Source organism: Vanessa atalanta, chromosome 14 (assembly GCF_905147765.1).
Source record: "Vanessa atalanta chromosome 14, ilVanAtal1.2, whole genome shotgun sequence".
NCBI lineage: Eukaryota > Metazoa > Arthropoda > Insecta > Lepidoptera > Nymphalidae > Vanessa > Vanessa atalanta.
The window spans coordinates 7,537,231-7,558,595 of NC_061884.1; the positions used below are offsets into that span (position 1 = coordinate 7,537,231).

The window sequence follows — 21,365 nt, forward strand, 5'->3', positions numbered from 1 at the left end:
TCCGTAAAATTGACACAAGTGTCTAGTGATAAAAGTGTAATAATACAAGATTATACAGATGATAAAAAAGTGTGGGGTTAATACTTGTTGACTTCCAGGTAGATATTAAATACAAATATAATTGTATTTAACTAACATTACTGTATTTTTTATTTGAAAAAGAATAACTAGTGAGTTTGTTGGCGGTTCCTCTCGATAGATTCTACATTCCGAACCGGTGGTAGCTTCACTTAATATATTTTATTAAATGAAGATTCGAAAGTACTTGTAAAAGCCTATTTGAATAAAGTATATTTTGATTTTGATTGCCACAACTGCGTGAGGAATGCTTTCGTGAACACGGAGCCTGATATTCTTCGACTGGGCTATGATAACGTCACCGTAGATCCATCCCTGTGATTCGTGGATGGTCATGACGCCTGACCCTTCACCTTTTCCGTATAACTGGTCCATCAGGAGTTTTTTTTTATCCTATGTATGGTTCTGATATAGAGTTTTGGTTTGGTCGGATAGTATGTTGGCGTCGGTGAATCTCTTTATTTTGAGGGAGTGGACGATGGGCTAGCGGATACTACGGTAGACTTCACAAATGGCGTATGCGACGTCCAGGGGGTTTCGGTGCGTACAGTACACACGGGTGATGTTTGTTGTGAGGCTTGGCCGGTGGTACCACATTTTGAACAGATTTTCTCTGTCAATATAAGGTAACTGATTGATATCTCTATTGTGGTCCACCTCGCTAGCTCCGCACAGCTATGTCGCCATTACTATGGTTTCGAAGTGGTTCATGAGGGCTTCGTCTACCGTCAGTCGGTTACATTTTATGCTCTCGTTGAACCCGTTCAGTTATTTATATTGCGTTATATAGAGTTGGGCATTATTTCGATAATTTCTTTCACAGTAATTTCTTAGTTATATAGTAAGGCAACTTAGTTACAAATCACAATCTCATCTAAGGTTGCTAATATAATTAAATGTAGCAAAACATTTAATTATATTAGCAACCTTATTTATTAGGTTAAATTAAATTGCTGTAATAACATAATTCCTTTTTTGTTTTGTTTTCAAAATTCGCGAATGTTAGAGCTTGTCTGTGGTATATACAAGTAAAATAATAACAATATTATACCTATTACTTAAAATGGCTTATCATCATCGTCAATGTCTGTCCGCTACTGGACGTGGGTTTTCACCATATGCCCATATCACTGTTAAAAATCCGCTGTTAAAGTCAAGAGGAAACTTAAAAGACTATGTAATTTTACACATCTGCACTAATTCAGTAAAAAAGTATTTGTTACAAAAATGCTTCCATATTTAGCAAACAGATTTATTTCGAAGATGTTTTCATAGCTTATAATCTTATACTTTAGACGCTTCGAATATTTTACTAATTGCAAATCTGATGTTTGAATGGAAAATCTTCACTTAACCGAGAAAATGAGCAGGCGCTTTTACGAAATGAAGTTAGCGACGACCGTAACGACTTGCGCTATCTATCATCATTAGAATATATTCTTTATAGGAGACAAAATATAAATCCGTTAAAATATATTTTGTGTATAATATTCATTTAATAAACAATTGAGAATAAGTCAACATTTTTATTATTTACTTATTTTATAGAAGATCGATGTCAAATCGGCTCATAAACTTGTATATTCCCTCACTCTTTCAAGTGAATATACAAGGCCTCGATGCTTGGCGCTGGAATTGATAATTGTCGTAATCCACCAAGATGTGTCTGCAAAAATCCCTATCAATTGGTAAAATAGATTTTGATTCTTGTTACACATTTGACGTAACATGTGGTACTCATCACATACACTGTATAATACTCGTACTATCTATAAGATAAGCCTAAAATGGATTAATGAAAACCCTTAATCAAAATGCATCAGCACGAAACAAGGGGCGGTCGGTTTTTGCTAAATATCCATGACAATTAGAGTAACGATATAATCCCGCGCCCTGTGTTTGTCTAACCCGATGTTTCGGGGTCCGTGTTAACCAAACACGCTAATATAATTAATTTATCAAGTTCTTTTTGTATGTTGTCAGTTTTACAGTCAACATTTATTTAAATTAAATGAACACCCGAAATAAGGCTTGAAAAAGAGCTGCGTTCATTATTTGGAGTAAAATGTATATTTACATTTTATATTACAATCATGGTCGTTACATTAAAAACAATATGCATGTTATTATTGTTTTAAGCAAATCGACTAAAAATTATATTTTGATAGAATATATTTATGTAAAAATAATTATTATTTATCTGTAGAAAAATTGTTAATGTATGAGATGAGTATTGTTTAATTGGTTACAGGTATTATACTGCAATTTTCCTAAATAAAAATTAAATTATTAAATTATTTTCGTAATCCGACTTTCTTAAACTGCATTCGTGTTTTATCAATCATGGCGGTTCGAATAGTGCAAGATGGCGCCAAATCCCTCACATTCAATAACGGGTAGAGCTCAGCTGTACAGAAAAGTTTAATCTTTGTTGAATGATGAGCGAAACACTCCCACTTGACGGGTGATTTTATCCAGATAATTATGTTTATTTTATTATCAATTAGGTCACTCGTAACGATGTTTATGTATCAGAATAAGTTTGTCATAAATCAGAATAAGACTCAATCAACGAATATACTCATTTTGACAGGTATGTCCCATACGTTTAAATAATAATAGTTATTATTATTTAATTTAATAATGTAGGGAAAATACTACGATAAACTTACTAAAAGTTCAGGTGATATAGATGTTTGTTTTCTTCGTAATAAATTAATTATCGTTTTCATTACCCCGCTAAGATTTCTCACTGGAGCGACCGTGTATTTATTACTTGCCATCAATTTGTCATAGATATACATTTTTGATATCATTTTCGTTACCGACCACGATTTTGTTATTGGAAATCTTTTATTCATTGATACGAATAGATATTTCGTACATTACTTAAAATATATTTTTAAGGATATTAGAATTTTCATATAGTTTGTGTAAAAAGAAAAAATATAAAACCGACAATAGACAAAAATAGTCATAAATGTTAAAAGTAGATAAATGAAAAACTCAACTACATTTTTTATTAATTAAGAATGTCATCAAAAAGATTTATTTTTATTTTAGTGGGCCAGTTAGTTTAATATCTTTAATTACCCTTAATATAATCAGTTGATTACGGCATTTTTTTTTAGTATTTTCCTAGCTCGAACTTAACTTCTGGCCGGCCTTAAAAACAATACATAAATTGCGACTATAACAACTTTGACAGTAATTGTAAATTAATTGCAATTCATAGCCTGACATATAATTATTTTAGTTAATCATAGTCTTATAATATAAATTCAAAAGTATTCCTTAATGTGTATAAACATTCGTTATAGTTTTCTTTGTTGAATTACATAACGACAATGACCATTATATTGAAGAATCGCTGTCCACAATATTAAACTTTCAGAGTGAAAAATGTATTCATGGTCATACTTTTTGTTACGTATATAGGATATTTTATCACCCTTTGCAAGGGGTGTTTGATGGATAGCGTATTGCTATCGCTCCGTCAATAACTAAACTAAATTGATAGAGCACGTCTAGAAGCCGTGGTGTAAAGTAATTATTGACGTCTTGTACATATAATGTATGTTCGGTGATATATCATCGTTAAAATATATTACGTCAATATTTACTTAATTTTATCCCATTTTGCTTCGGCATCTGGATGATAGAGACGTTGATTATCAAAATGTGATACTTTTAACTTTTAATTAAGGTTAAACGTTAAAATGATTGAGTTTATTTTTTTCTTAAGTGTAATTCAGGTTTTTTAATCGAACGAAAAGTATTAATTTTTATACTCTATAATTCTGTTTATATATTCTTTGTAATTTTTTTTCTATTCGTGTTAATTTGTAATTTTGATTACTTGGTATTATGGCTTTGTGCAAGCCCGCCTGGGTAAGCACCATCCGCTCATCAGAAATTCTACCGCCAACAATAGTACTCAATATTGGGTTTTGGTTTGAAGGGTGAGTGAACCAGTGTAACTACAGGTACAAGGGACATAACATCTTAGTTCTCAAGGCTGGTGGCACATTGGCGATGTAAGGAATGGTTAATATTTCTTACAGCACTATGGGCGGTGTTGACCACTTACCATCAGGTGGCCCATATGCTAGTCCGCCAACCTATACCATAAAGTTTTTTTTCTATGGAACATTAATAAATGTAAGTTTTAAAACATAGTAGATGACTTTCTACAAATATTTTTTTGATAGTTTATAGACATAACAGAGTGTGAAGGACCATATCGATAGGTATTGGTATAAATTACAAAATAGCTTAAAGCAAACTAGAGATTGCGTCCTTGGATAAGATTTTTGATATTTGGTTACATATTAAAACAATATATTTTTATGTTTATCGTTAACATTGCACTCCACTGTTTACAATAAATTAAAGTTTCAATTGAATCGGTATTAAGAATAGCCGGCTTAACTACGACTTATTGAGATATTTTTTTGATACATGTATCACCGACGACCCACATTTTATTTCATAGGTTATTAAAGGGCTTCCAGTATTCGGATGTAATCCTTGTCATCTGCTACCGAGGTAATTATTTAAAAGGGAGCAAACGTAAGCTTCTGCGCGTGTCAAACCCTAATTGTTGTGCCCGATAACCAATAAGGGCTCGTAGGGTCGGTGTAGTGCGAAATTAGTTTTGAGGGTTTGAAAATATATCTTCTAGTATAATTTTAATTTCCTTCAGGCCTAATGTCCTTTATACATTGGATATCATAATAAATATATTATATATCAACCAAAAACATTTTTTTAATCAAGTTGGTTCAATAAGTAATATAATTCTTAGAACAAAGAAAAGCTTGCTTACGTATTTGTGTGTTTTGATATTTTGAATGCCCATTTTCTCAATGATCGTGTCTCGTCTTCAACAAACTTGAGTGTATCAACCAACAATGAAGCGTACGCTGGTGGATTATGCCATATTAGTAATATGAAAACCCTAGATCATGATGGTGAACCGCGACTTGCTGCATCGCTATGATTTTAAAATTTAAATTTAGAATAATAACGACGTTTTCTTTAATAATGTTCTTAAAAATCTTATATAGACAAAAGGACAGTGAATTATAGATTGCGTTTAGGCGATGTGATGATTCAGGACAATTTCATCAATTTCATGTGCGTGGCGAGATATGACACGTATATTTCCCCATACTACATATCCCATAAATAACTTGATACAGGGTGTGTCATTGTTGTCCGTTCCTCAAAATGTATTAAACCACAGCGATTGACTGCACCCCATTGAGAGAAGCGTGACGCATGGCTTTTAAATAGTGATGTTAATTATATCGATACTTCTCAATTTTCGTAACTAGTATTTTTATATTATATGAGTCTTAACTTAAGGAACACAAAGTGTTAACAGTAAAGAAGATTAATTAACAATAAAAAAAAAAGTAAAACAAATATTTAAGAGAATATTTTCAAATGTATAACTAACATTTATTTAACTTCAAAACATATAATTTATAATTAGGTACCTTCTAAACGAAATAACTATTCAACTTTACTAAGTTAGAAGGAAAAAAAGAAATATACAGTCCTACGAACATATTGATTTGATAACGTCCATCGATAGTTTGTAACTGGTAACATCACTACTGTTAATAAGTGCGTAAGTGTTGTTGCCCAACATTTGCGCTATTGTTACTAATACGGGCTCCGTGCTCACGCGCAGCCCTCATACAAGATTACAATGTAATAGGAGCTGCGATTAAAAAGCGTATTTTTCGCCATTGTGTACAACGCTTATTGTTCCGCTAACAAGGATAAATCGACGTTTTATCCATTTCAAATGCATCCTTATAACTTTATTTGCCGTGAAATGACAGATAATGCTTCATTCATCGATAAAAACTTTTGCAATAAATAGATCAGCAAAAAATTTTTTTTAAATAAATTTAATAGTAAAATCTGCATGACCTTTTTGCATTGAATTACGTAGGTTCAATATTATGTATAATAAAAACAAAATTAAAAGAATAAAGCTAGGGTATCCTAGCTTACGACTTCGATAACATAGTTTTTATATAAATTCTTTAAGGTTTTGGTTTGTATGCCATATTTTAATTAAATCAATTATAAAAAAATAAATAATAAAAAACGTCATTTAAAAAAGACATTTATTTTATAAAAAATGCGAATTTCTGTTGTTACAATATTTCGATAACATCATGTTCAAAGCATACATTCAAGAGACTTAGATGCGTATACTATACCTAAAGCTGTGATATTAAGATAATATTTAATAAATACAGTACATATAATGTATCGAAAAGTTCTTTGCGTAATAAAGACGAAAAAAAAAACATTTACGACATTGTGAATGCGAATCTTGTAAATGTACCAAAAATAAAATATTTAGAAATGACTATTTTTATTGTAATTTCAACATCGACACTAATTGTCAGTAAGATTATTTAGGAATCCTTTACTAAAATTATTGATATTTTTTTATGTCATTTTGGTAGAAAACACACTCAGGATTGATCAGCTTCGATCAAGCCAATTAAATTTGAATAATCGAATTATTTGAAATTGGAATGACATTAATCATTCATATTTTAATTGTGTATACAATACATATGTGCATAGTATAGGTCAATAGACTAAATCGACTTGACCACACTACAATGACGTTTCCAATAAGACAAAGCAATCAGAACACAGACAACAATCCTAATTGTGTGAATATTCCTGATGTTATATAACTGTGTATGTGTTTATAAAAATGTACAAAGCCAGTATCAAAACTTGTGAAAATATCAACTACATAATAATTGCGATAGTATTGAATTATGAAAAGTGTGTTACTATAAATCTACAAATGACAATAGGTATCAAAGAAGAATCCATTTACAGTTTAAGTAGGAACAAAAAAATAATGTATTATATGTATAATAATATCGCTAAATCTCCTTATAAAATAAAATAAAAATTATTAAATTTTTGTTCATAAAATAAATAAATCTAAAATACATCGACGTTAATTCTTCAAATATAACATGTAAAGCGAGTCAACATTCATCCCGTGTTCATACAATAAATTCTACAATGTTATTCTCAGCTGTTTGACTTCAAGATCAAGCATCTCTTCAATATTTTATATATTTAGCTTCTTTAAATAATACTGACTTACAACACACTTATTAATTACGCTGTAATCGGATTTAAATTAAGAATTTAAATGAAAAGTACGAATTTGACTTGCATTAAAAACTAAACGACTATATATGAATAACTAATTGAAATAATTTGAAAATTATTGAAATAATTCCACATTGATAGTACTAACATTTAGAAAAGACAAGTAGTAAATAGAGATCTTGTTATAGAAAATACCAATTTAATTCGTAATAGCATATATTTCTAACAAATGCAAACATTCGCGCTTTTAATCTAAATGACATGAACAAATATAGTTTATTATTTACAAAATTATAAATTACTTATTTACATCACATAAAAATTATATTAAAGTTCGTGCGTCTCATACTCAGTGTTTTTAAGACGACTTTTATAAAAAATCATACACTTATTCTCAGCTAATAATATAATTTCTTGAGAAAATATTGAAATAACAATATACCTTAAAATAATATAAAGACTAATTATAGCCTATTCCAACCACAGGAGGAGTAAAAACAAATAAACTGCATTCTTTCATTCATTATGGATTCGAGAGAAAATGGTGATTTGAATGTCGGCGAAGTTATCGTTGGAGCTTTGGAAGTAACAGTGAATAAAAGTGAATTTGAATGTAGTTTTATAAATAAATATATATAAACCGAGACAATAGACGGAATATAAAAGTTTTTTTATCTTTTACCCCTTCTTCGATTGGAATAATTTACACGTTTGGGTTGCCTATAAAATTACTGGGTTAATAATAAAATATTGTGATTTTAAATGATTAGGAATTGTCATATTTTGTGACATCAAAGCTCTATCCTATAAAGTACAAAATATTATATACAATCTAAACTATACTATGAATACCCTCATGATAGTACCTATAATCTCTAAAAGGCACGAATTGTACCTCTTGAAGCTATATGTGTATGTGTGTGTGTTAGTAAAAGAGTTTTTATTGTGTAGACAAAGGAGATATCTGTATAATTAAAACGTTACGAACTATTTTCTATAAAACGTAACACAATAGAGATACATTAAGCTTGATTTATGACAATTTAGTTCCATTATATATCTCAAATAATTATCTCAAATATAATATTGTTATAGGAAATGGTATGATTAAATATTAACTCTAAGTCGACGCAATAAAGCTGATCACGCTCTTAATAATAAACGATATAATTCGTCTTTTGGCAGTTACGAATACTGGTCGCGCTCATCACAAATACACAAGCTTTTATACTCGTAATATAATTTCAATCGTTTATAATAATAATCATTCGAATTAACTTGCTCGTTCGACGAATTCGAATGTTGAATCTTTGAATCGATTTTGGTGATTTCTATTTCGTATTCGATTTTTAAACAGCTGAATTTTTACCAATAATGGTTCCTGTGCTAGTCGCATATACCCTACGTCCATCGAATTCGACTGAAGAGTTTCTCTTTATAGCGTCGTCCCCAGTTTCTTTGAGAGGTTCCTTTTCATCTCTGTGAAAAATGAAGAAAATCCTTTAAATTTTCCCTTCAAATCGTATTATATTTTCCTTTAATACATTTTTACACACACAACCTATGATAAATATACTATTTAAACAAAAAACAAATCATTTATACAATTAAAGTAGCAACACTTTAATTAAAATGCAACGTGCGTAAAAAATAAAATAAAAATCAAGCTTAAAAATAAATACAGTTTTCAACAAGCAGTTATGGGCTTAAGTTTTATAAATAAACAGAGCGTATTTGTGGCACTGATATAGTTGCATATAATATTAAGAATATCTTACACTGGCGTAGTTGGGATATAACTACAAGTGGCCGGGATGAGGCAGCGTGGAGACAATAAATATAATTCGTTAGTAAACGTGCATTTTATATGAATTTGTATATTACACGAAAAAAAAACACATCAAACGTACAGGTGAAAAAAAGGGAAGAATAAGAAATAATATTGGTATATAAATAATGATTTAACAAAAACAATGATTGATGTCGAAAAAAAAACTGGTAACATTTAAAAAATGTCTTAAGAGATGTTCCAGATTCAACTTCAAATCAGTTTTAAAAGAGGCACCGAGTTAGTTTTGGAAATCTATAAGTTTTTTTTGAATTATATCGAGTAAATTTATCTAGTCTACGTAATGTACATTATAAAGGCTAATGCGCTATTTTAAGACGACCACTGGCATATTTACAAAGGCTTAAACGCTAAGCGTAACTGCATCCAATTTCAATATTTACAATTGGTCGGCCCCAGCGAAAAGCATACATTTGTTGCAGCTACGGTAACTTTATTCAAACCCGTTACGTTCTCCGAAGAATTTGTCATATTCTCCTCACAAGGGCCAGACCATAGCGTCTGCACACACAAAGCATGCAGGAAATCGAATGCTGACTTTCGAAATATTGTTATAATATTTTATCGGTTTTTAAAATATTCAAACACGCTAATTATCATTAGCTTACTTTCTTCCATAATTTATATTTTTGAAATAAAGAAACATTTAACTAAAATTCAATATTTAATACCATTCAGAAGGTCTTATTAAATCTAATCCGAAAAAATATTAATGTCCCAATTCACTTTTTCTTTGACACGTTATTTTCATTCAGCTAAAGAAGCGCATCATCAATTTATTCAAATATAATTTGCTAAAACAAATGAACATTTTAAAAACCAATGAAAACTATGTAACATTTCAAAAATGAACAAACGAAATCGTGTCGTTCATGTGATGCCTTACGTCGGAGTCGGCACGAGCTTGACGGGCGGCGGCAGGGGCGCGGGGGAGGGCGGCGCGCGCGGCTTCGTGCTGCAATAAGGGAGCGGGAAGCGCCAACCGTACAGACTAGCGGGCAGAAACATCTCTCATCGACACTAACACTTTTTACGGAACGATAGGAAATAGAGGACCGGATGGCGTTAAAGGAACAAATTTATATGTCGATGAAGTGCAAAATGAACACAATTTCGAGTTTATGTGTAACATTAAATGATTTTAGACACAAAATTAAAGTTAATAAAACAGATTTGATGGAATACTGTAAACGTTTATTACCTTCCCAATTTGGCTTCATCGTCACTGTGTTTCTTGACTCGTTTACCGCAAATTGTTGCAATGACTCCTTGCCGTCTGAAGCACAGTAGAAGTAGATCAACTACTATGAGGCAGATCAAAACTCCAGCCAACGCTAATCCAATGATGGCACCACTTGATAATAGTTGCGGTGGGGCAAAGCCAGACCGTTCCACTCCTGTAGAAATTAATATATTTAAGAAATCTGTTTAAATAAATATATATATATAAGAGCAGTAAATTTAAATACATTGTTTCTAAATTTAAATTTTTATTTAAATAAAATATAACAGTTTTTTTAGTATTTACTGCTCTTTATAAGTTAGTTTTATGCATCATATTGAAGAAGCTAAATATAATGTTATGTGATACAAACAGATTGTAACAAATGCATTCCTGCCGGTGCTTGTGCGGTTAGGCTTAAGTCAAACGATTTAAAGGAAAGTGTAGGCATTTATTACAATCGATTTTGGTGAACCAGGAGTGCTTTCAAACCAAGAAAACGTGCACCCAATCACCAGATCATTTTTTTTTTCCAAATGTCTTAACGACTAAATATATATATTTTTTAATCATGAAAGCCCTCCATCCGAATGAAATGGGGTTTGAATGAAAAATGAAACGATAGAAAATATTTGTAGCGACAGCAATGATGCATAAACGCAAATCTTATAGTTATCAATAGAAAAAGAAAGAAAAGTTGTCAAGATGCAAACATTCCAAATAACTCGAATTGACGCAACATAAATTTTCAAACCCCATGACAAAACTTCTGTATCTATAATAAGCGGATATTCATATCTAAGATATAACATAATAGGAAAACAAACTATGAAATCGATGGACGTCTAAGAACCATCACCGTTTAATCTATTCGAGCCCCTTCGCTATAAGGCGTAAAATAGGGATTTGTTACTTGTAGTTTGAAGATGTTCACCGAATTTCAGATTTAGGTGATAAAATAATTTCAAACTACAAATAGAATTTAATTAGCGCTACTTAAAATAATTTAAATAGTTCCGTAAACCTTCTATAAGAAATAAAAATACTCTCATAATACACAATAATTGTCATTGTATCCGACAAGTTTTACAAAATTTTGACACATGCTTGAAATAAATTAATTAAAAAATTATTGAATAATCGTATATCATTTCTACCGAATACTAAACATTTTGATTTCAGCTACTGTAATAAAATTAAGGGAGATCTAAGTAAAATGGATTATGATAAAGAATCCTAACTATTTTTTTTTAAATATAAAAAGGACCATGCGAATGGTTTTTAATTAATTAATTATTGAAAGGGTATACACAAATCTAGCATCGAGAAGTTCATGCAGTACAGTAATTAGTACATTCCAGAGGAAATATAGCAGGATTAACTATATAAGATTATTATTATAAAATATATTTACCCATAATTGGATCAGGGCGACACAAACACACTTTTCAAATCAACATTCAAAAGGGGTTAAATGAATTTCTTGACAAGCATCTTGACAGCTTTCTTTTAAGGGTCATTAATTCTAGATTTTCAGATATTTATAGTATTTACATTACAAGTAACATAAGCAATCGCATTTGTCAAAGGAATTATCAGGTGTAAAGTGAATGAAGCTATTTTTTTTTATTCAGAATTATATCAGTAATAAATGCTAACCCTTGTCTGACAATAGGGTTATTTTTGCGCCTCTAAAAAAAGCCAGTTTAAAAAAATCTACAAAAATTATTTATTTCGACATATTGTGAAAAGTTCTGACCACATCTGAGTTAATAGTTTGATTATTTGTATTAGCTTCACTCAATTTAAAATTATAGTTGAAATCACAAACTCGTCCGATTTTCGTAATATTTATTTTGTTCACATTGGTCAATTTACCTCCCGATCTCATCACAATTCCAATACGACACTTAAAACTTTTCCACCTAACTACTTAATTCTATTTTCTTAACAGCTCAGCAATATTACATTATCGACCATCCTCTTCTCGCTTTTTATTGGACGATTTTTCTCGCATTACATCAATGTTTTTAGAAAGATTTTTACTAAACGAATAAAATAGTCATCAAAAATTTCGTACAAGTATCTTATACTAGGTTGAGAAATTTTCTTATTTTTATACCAAAAGAAAGTTCTCTTGGCTTACATCGTGGCAGTGTAAATTTATTTGCCAATTAACTATCTACTGTCTATATTTTAAATGTAACATCGTAGTCATCATCAAGTCTACGCTAAAGGTAATAATAAATTTTAGCAATTTTTAAAATCAGGAAATTAGGTTGATTGGTTTTAACTGTATTGTATACAGACTCAAAGTTAACTTTCTCGACTGGGCTAAAAATATTACTATCTCTTTCTTATATATCCGTTTTAAAAGAGATAGCTAGGTTTCTAGTCCTTTCGAATTTACTAAGAGGTTGTGTACAACATAATCACCACCAATTTGATTATTCGTATTATTTTATGATGACTTTTTTATTTTGAGGTGAGTTATATTCTATTTATACAACAACAAATTTTATTTTATCACATAAATTCCTAAATAACAGTCGTCTTTGGACTTATTTTATTTCGATTATTATTACATGTATGATATTTTATATAAAGATATATATTAAAAGTAATGTAATTAAGATGTCCATTTTATTGTGAGCCCATTGGAAAGTGCTTGGACTTCCACTTGGATTACCTAAAAAATATTTACTTATATAAATATTTATAATATATTTGCAAAATAATTAATTGCAACACTGGTATGTATCTACAATGATTAAACACAAAGGCATTATAAATACCAACTTAATAAAACTTACCATTAAAAGTAAAATAATCCTAACGAAATTAATAAGATCATTTTAAAACTATACAGATGCGAATGGGTATTGGTTATTAAATGCATAATACAAAAAAAAACCCATGCAATGAAGCTTTTAGAAAGACTTATTCATTAAAATATTTTAGTCTGCTTTAAAACTGTAACGCCAATTATCTAAACATTGTAAATAAAATTAAAAAAAAAAACATACTCAAAGGAAAATAAGGACTCAAAATAAATGACGTTACAGTATTAATGACACACGGAAATAACTCTTTGAGTTATAATATGTTTTAAGGCAAGACTTCATAACTTCATATTTTTTAAGCAAATTCTATCTTCAATCGAAACTAAATACAAAACCAAACAATAAAATAGCTGTGGTACGAATGCCTTATAATCTAAAACATAAAAAAATTGTACTTTTTTAAAATAATGTAATATGAAACGTAAAACTAAAGAAATGTATACAATGAACCTTACATGAAACAAGCACTGAAATGAAACGGAACATAACCAATTAATAATGAAAGTAAAACGATAATAAATGACACAAAAATTGTACACTGTAAACGGATCTTTAAAGTACTTAATAGATCACAATAATTAGTTAACCTAAGATTTTATGGAATAAAATATACTTCTTAAAAACAATGGTGAATCGTAGCCAAAGAAAAAATCAAATTAGATAAGATATATAATGTAGCAAATAAACATCAAAAGACACTGCAATAACGAGCACTTCACAAAATGGAACGTACGAGAATGGACGAAAGCAGAACCAAAACAGAAGAAACAGTATGTAACGCTGTGGAAGTATGAGGATCGGCTGTGTAAACGTCGTAGAAGCCAGCGCGAAGAGGAATCTCATTATGGTCTTGGTACTCACCGAGAGCAGTTTGAACGTAGAGTTGGGCAGGCAAGGAGTATCCAAGGACATTATGGGCGCGAACGTGCATTCTGTATCTGGTATCTGGATGTAAGCCTCGTACTTCGTAATTGATCGCTTCGTAAGATTTTAACTCTTCAGTTAGGCAATCTGATTCACCAGATACACGCCATTCGCCACTAACCTTTAATACCTGTGAATAAAATGTTGTATTAGTTTTGTAAGAATTTGTACGATCTCGAGTCTTCAATAATACATTAAACCGGCATTATTATTATTTAGATTATTTAGATTATTTTACATGTCATTAACTCCAAGATTAATTGATTTAAAAAAATCTTAACCGTAGTTTAAAGAAGGTAATATATAATACATGAGTATTTTGTCAAATGTATATATAATTTGAGAAATAATACTTACTGGGCAGTAGCTAATTTCGTACATGTCGATAGGTTCACCGTTGTGAGCTGGTACTCTCCATTGCAGCTCATACCTATCAGCATATTTTCCATGTATAAGAGATTCTGAGCTAATAGTTTCTCTCCATTTGGGTTGTTCCGGTGGTGACCTATGATCAAAATTAATTACAAAAGGTTTCTTTGATAAAGAAGACTTGGATGATAAAAAAAAAATATTTTACCTTCTGGGCATAATAACGGTGAGAGGTGCTCCCCAGCTTCCAACCCCAACTTGATTGACAGCCGCGAATCTAAAGTCGTAAGTGAACATTGGCCTTAAATTCTCAATAATGTACGGAGAGTTGACAGACCAAGTTCTGTTCATAGCGAGATTCCAATCGAAGTTCCCATTTTCCTTGTACTGTGTCGTGTAAGCCAATATTGGCGGTCCCATTTCTTCGGCTGGGCCAACTATATTGAATGATACCGATGTCGCCGTTATTGTTTCTTGCCTCGCCTAAAAAACCGGATTAATAAAGTAAATAAAAAGTTAATTTAATTACATATTTTTATATAATAATATAATATATATATTGGAAACTTTTATATACCTGTACAACGGGTCCAGGTGGAAAAGCTTCTCGCAATTGAATAATGTGTTCCGCTTCACCTAGAGTATTCGTAGCAATACACTTGTAAATACCATAAAGACTCCTATCAAGAGGCGTTACAGACACATAACTGATTGGCCCGGATCCGTAGATCCTTACATGAGGAGATTCCACCAAGTCATATTCATGGAATCTGTAATGACACAAAAAATATATTTAAAGTCTCAAATATAAATGCATCGTTTTTTATTATATTTTTATACTACTTACTTCCATTTAATAGTAGCATTAGGTATGCTTTCAGCGACACAACTAATATTAACAGGTTGAGAATTCCAGCTCCAAATAGGCACATTTGTCATATGCTCGAATGATGGTTTGAATTGAACTGTTAGATGGCCATTTTTCCTTGCTTCGCCACCTATATATGAGGAAATTGTTTTATTATAGATAACTAGATTCCACCTGCGGCTTCGCTCGTGTTATACTTTCAGTGTACTTAAAACTCTAGATATCAGTCAGACCAGCGGATTTATGTACTTTCCCTGACACAGAAATATAAAAGCTGCAAATCTGTAGATTCCGGACAGGGCTCAACAAAAAAACCCAATAACTTTCTATTGGCTCGAATCGAGGTGTGAACACAATACCTTAGGAATTGCAGATTTATTAACTAGCTACTAAACCAGTAGGCAGTCAAATTATAAAAAGTATAAGTATAGTCAAAGTTTAAGTAAAACATATTATAAATAAAAAAAGATACCTTCATTTTCAGCAACACATTCATATAATCCATCGTCCGTTCTATTCAATTTCGATATTGTTATAACCGCACTAGATTGCATTTGATCCCCAGTTTGGCGATTACTCGTTTCGATCGTAATTCTAAAATCAGACCATTATGATGATTATGAGAATAAAAATATAATAAAGTTATATAATTTGAGTAAAAATATAGAATTATTACCTTCCATCATCATTAGGACCATTCAAGAATCGTTCACTGTTGCTAAGTTTTCTAAAACTGATCCGAGGCGCTGGACGTCCTGATGCTTTACATTCTAACCTTCCTTCGGTATTTTCAGCTGATGTGGTATTAAATAGTTCGAAAATTTTCGGTCGTACTAAAACTTCTACTTCTATTTCCGTTTCGTTATGTCCCGCTTGATTGACAGCACTGCAGATGTATTTACCATAATCTCCTGCTTCCACTCTATCGAATGTCAAGAGTCCTGTATTTTCATTTACACTGAAGCGTGCCGTAGTTCCTAAGTTCTAAAAAATTATAAAATGTAAAATTAAACAAAAAATATATGATATATGGAAGTATATAAATATATAATTAAAAGAGAATCTTACTTCTCGAGTAGAAGCCTTAATCCAAGAATATGTCGGAGGTGGTTTTCCTCTAGCTTTGCACGTAATCGCCGCAGATTCACCTTCTTTTATTTCAACTTTAGTTTCACGCTCTTCCATTTCAGGGGCAGTATAAACCTCAAGTTTAATATTCCTCTCAGCTAATTCTCCCGTTTGGATAACTACAGCCCGGCAAGTATAAGTTCCATCGTCACTTTCTTGAACGTTATTAATAAGCAAGCCATTTGCATGAATAACATATCTATCACCGGTCAATATCTATAAAATAATACGAATATATTATTAAATATTCGACTACAATAATAATAATAAATGCATAAAATTAAGAAATTATAATATTGCTCACAGGTGTTCCTTCCTTAAACCAATCCACTGAAGGCGCCGGTTCAGCTGTTACTTCACACATTACTTTGAAATCTTTTCCCTTTGTAGCGTATTGGTTTTCGTTCGCATTCGTCCAGGTTATAGCAACTGAAATAAAAAGTCTTATACTACAGATCTCTTATGCAAGCAATACATCTTCTGATACTATAAATTGAATTTAAAGGATGTTTAGTTAGCAACTATAATATACGCGAAACCAATACCGAATGTTTCCAGGACAACGCTCGCGCTGAGAGGCATGTTTGTGTAGGTCGCTTCGCACGTGTAATTGCCTGCCATTGCGGTTGTGATGGACGATATGTAGAGCAACTGCAATTGTTTAGCGGGCATCGGTTCTGTGTAGATCTCGGGCCTGGTGCCGGCTCTAAATTATTGAAACAGAAATTAATGATCAATATCTAGTGGTATGTCAATAAACATCGCTCCTCGAATTATTATTAAATGTTAAAATCATTATACAAAACTTACAAAGCCATAATTTTGTCCATTTAATGAGAAACCTTTAATATTTCATTCACAAATATACGTAAATTATAATATGATTAAAATATTTCTAGTACTTCTAGCGTCTATAGAAATTTGATAACCCTTGTTTACTCGTAATTTTTTATTGTTTAAATATAATAACTTCTCTTTCATCTCAAATCTTAAGCTCATATTAATGTTGTGCAGAAATATACCAACCCACAGGAGTTGGTATATTTTTGCACAACACGGACGGACACGGTTTAACAAAGATATTATTATAAAAAGATATATCAAATGAATACTAACGCTGCTTCATTTATAATAAGGCCTTTAGGGTCACGCCATTGAGGCTGCGTCACAAGTGCTGGGTCAGGAGCATCCGCTTGGCAGGTCAGCACCACGGACTTACCCACGGCCACCGTCTGCTGCTTCTGTATCGGAAATATTCTCAACGTTTGTGATGAACATCCTGTAAAAGAATTCAAACATTAACGTTTATCATAAGAAACAATAATAAATTCAACAACGATAAAATCTTATAAAACAGATAAACAATTCTGCGGAATTAAATAAATTCGGATGAAGTTTTTTTTTGTAAAATATTTGATTCCGCTGAAACGAAGGAGGGCAGAGAGGCCCGGACTGTTTAATTAAGTTTACCGCAATTTATTCTGAGGCACGTGACGAAGATTCGTATTCGTGGCTATTATTCTTCAAAGTTGCTCCGGACTACGAGCCAAATTAACTATTAAATTCGCTTTGAACAACAAAATAATGACATTCTAAGCCTTGTACAAAATATAATTTTCTAACAGTTTTTTTTATATCACTATAAACCTTACAATAATAATTAACTTTCTCTTAGTTATACTACTTCGTAGTGATTAACCTGTATAGATAGTATAATATATTTAAAAAACATACTTCCCACAACAGTTAGATATCAATGAGAATGAGATAAAACTCAAAGACTGATGATAGCATTGTACTTTTTCTACTACCCCTTTCTATTGAATATAATTCAAATAATATTTTGATTTTAATTAATCGTTCAGAAATAAACAATAACCAACGCACTGCAAGCACAATCTATTAGACATTTTGGCAATACAACATTAATCATGAAAATAATTTAATACTAGCTTACGCCCGCGGTTTTGCTTGCGTATGAGTGGGTGAGATGTTAGATAGCCTGTATATTCACGTGAGTTATATGTTAAGTAGATTAGCTATCTACTTAAAAATGTTCTTAATATCCAGCCTCTTTTACGTGATTGAGTAAAAAACATCTAAACGTAAAAACTTATACTTTTATTTCATTAGTAGGATGTTATACTTTTCAATAAAAAATAATTGTACAGCTAAGATAAATTTCACAAAAGTTATGCATGTTGTGTTGTACACATACTGTTCGCTGCTTATAAATTCTTTTCGTTTCGTAAACTTCTGATACGATGCATAGCAAAGATCAATAGAGTTCGCAAGACAAGTTGAGCCTCCTCGAATCCACGCCTGAGAGCTCGAGAACTTTCTGCTTATTAGAGAAATTTTCAAGTAACATACCTAAGCTTAATAATGTAACAAGTATCGTATTCTGTTAATAAAATTTTGTATTAAGGTTATAGCTTTGTTTCAACCTAACAATATAAAGGCAAGATCTTCTATTTTGTTAAAATAAAACTTATTTCGTTACGAGAGTAAAATTTTAATATCTAAGTTGAGCGAAACATACTTAATATATAATGTTGAAGCGAAATGCTTCTGATTTTAAGTAAATCTCTTATCATCAGTAAAGTAGCATCGCGAATATAGCTTCAATTTAGTATAAAAGACAAACATAAATATTATTATTTACTCAATCAATGTATAGTATCTTAATTCCACAAATACACGTACAGGCAACACGTTACCATTTAATATTATTCTTTGTCTTGATCATTTCAAGACGTGCTAACAAGTTATTTACTTTGAAAAGATAAACTCAAATTAAATAATAAAAATCAGATTCATAACATATACCCACACGACTTATAATATCATATATTAGTATGGAGGATGGTTTCCATTTTGATACAATACACGCATGTCGTACAACTCAAATATAAGCTGAGACGACAGCAAGCGTTACTTCTTTGCAAATTGTACCCGTATTACAATGGGTAAAAACATGTAGTTGCCCATCATACTGTTACGTTCTACGAAGGCAGGCACGTAGAATTTTTTAACACTTTTTAGGTATTCAGTGTGCGTACCAAGACCCTTCCTTTTCCCCGAGTTTTCAAAACAAACTGCGCTCGTTGCATTTTATACGAATTGTACACTTTATAGAGGAAAACTGACTACAGCATCTATAACTCTTGATTTCTTAAAACATGAACATCTCAGTGCAAGAAAAACAAATGCAAAAGCGTGATGTAATTACTATATAGTACATATGTAATTACCAATTAAGGCTCAAATTTAAAAAGCCGGTAGTCAACTATAATTCGTTGGTTAATATCCCTCTGAAAAGATTGTTTTTCTTGAAAAAAAAAGCAATACTAAATATATTTTTTTTTTAAATTAATTAAGCAGTGATTTTTTGTGAAATGTGTTTAAACAAAGAATTATGATTAAATAAAATAATATTTACATGTAATGGTATGAAGTCAACTAACTCATTATTATGTATAACCAATTTCCATTGAATTTCGGTAAATGCAAAAAATATTGGTCATCAAGGAATCATAATTATATTTTTCTTAGATACTAAAGCTCTAGTCACAATAAAATAATCACGAACCTTCATCAATAGCTTACAACGAAGTCTATTCAGGCACAACCAAAATTACATTCTGTGAGGGGAGATTGGGGAGACCGTGGACAATTTTACCAATGAGGGTTAGGTACAAACCATGCATAAGCCGAATTAATGCTGCATTTTGATTCTTATTCTTAAGCTACTAAGACATATAGTAGATGAAAGTTACTTAGTGTACAATTGAAATAAGCGAGCGACGGATTAAAGGGTTTGTAGAAAATTTGTGTGCTTCATAACGGAACCATCACTGGGTGAACCCCGCGCGGTTTTGAATTACCAATTACGTTTATTCTGGATCCTAACAAGGCTTTTGAGTCCATTAATAATAGTGACATTCTGGCAAATAGGCGGTTTCGTTTGTGGTCGTAATTAATTGTAGAACAAGCTAAAGGATTATGTTTATAACACTTGTCAAAATTAATTAGGAACTGAAATATAATATAGAAATAATAATCTGAAAATGTTTACGTTTTTATAAATATTAGTATAACAACTACTGTTGTGCTTATTACAATCTTTCTTTTTAAATAAGAACATAAAATAAAAAATTAAGATACATTATAGGATTCAGTTTTTTTTTAAATATCTCCTAAATAGCCTTTTAATTTTTTAATAAATCTTTTATAAATATGATGTACTAATGAATTTTAAAGAGAGCACATCCGACGCAACACTGTTTACGGAAGATAAATATTAGAATCGTTTTAATTTGGAACGATACATATCAAATCGTTGCAATAAGATTCGAATTTCGAATTATGTTCTCATCGCGTTCAAAGTTTTTCTTCAAAATTATTTTAGTTTACGATCAAAGCAAAAACAACATTACGCTAAAACTGCTCTTTGAGAGGAACGGTTCCTTAACCGTATTTCCAAAAAAACCTTTTCAATCCACCTTTAACCTAACAATAAGCCAATCTCACACCGATGAAATGAACCGTAACAGTTTCAGGTCTAACGGAGACCTCTGTGACTCATATCCCTGTGGAAATTACTCATACAATCCTAGGCACAAGGGAATTTGATCCTTTGCATGTGTGATAGTAATATAATATATGTAGAATACACGTGTGTGCGTAAACCTGAGTTATTATGTGACTTAGAAGTTTATTTGTATTTCACAAAAATGAAAAGGTATATTTTTCCATATTCATATATTTCCATATACATTTATTTATTTTATGAGACCTTTTAATGTATGTTTCGTCTTTTTTAGCAATTTTAAAATTTAATTTATATTTGTTGCCCCGTTAAATAAATCCTCATTTCATTTAAAACTCATTATTATAATCATTAGAGTAGTA

General features: G+C 31.1%; 1 protein-coding gene across 2 annotated transcripts in view; it reads right to left on the bottom strand.

Annotated features, from left to right (window-relative positions):
- Window positions 1-6,246: 6,246 nt before the first annotated feature.
- The window catches only part of LOC125068630 (fasciclin-2), a 102,605-nt gene continuing 87,486 nt past the window's right edge, over window positions 6,247-21,365 (bottom strand). The window contains exons 2-15 of one of the 2 annotated variants that reach the window (XM_047677872.1): window positions 17,568-17,730; window positions 16,997-17,157; window positions 16,756-16,880; window positions 16,392-16,667; window positions 16,000-16,307; window positions 15,796-15,917; window positions 15,303-15,453; window positions 15,033-15,225; window positions 14,664-14,938; window positions 14,444-14,591; window positions 14,024-14,216; window positions 10,299-10,494; window positions 9,984-10,088; window positions 6,247-8,727 (exon numbers count right to left, since the gene is read on the bottom strand). In XM_047677872.1, the coding sequence (XP_047533828.1) occupies window positions 8,598-8,727; window positions 9,984-10,088; window positions 10,299-10,494; window positions 14,024-14,216; window positions 14,444-14,591; window positions 14,664-14,938; window positions 15,033-15,225; window positions 15,303-15,453; window positions 15,796-15,917; window positions 16,000-16,307; window positions 16,392-16,667; window positions 16,756-16,880; window positions 16,997-17,157; window positions 17,568-17,730 (2,546 nt within the window). In that variant the 3' untranslated portion in view covers window positions 6,247-8,597. The remainder of the gene's footprint in view (window positions 8,728-9,983; window positions 10,089-10,298; window positions 10,495-14,023; window positions 14,217-14,443; window positions 14,592-14,663; window positions 14,939-15,032; window positions 15,226-15,302; window positions 15,454-15,795; window positions 15,918-15,999; window positions 16,308-16,391; window positions 16,668-16,755; window positions 16,881-16,996; window positions 17,158-17,567; window positions 17,731-21,365) is intronic. The other variant, XM_047677873.1, reaches the window with a different exon arrangement.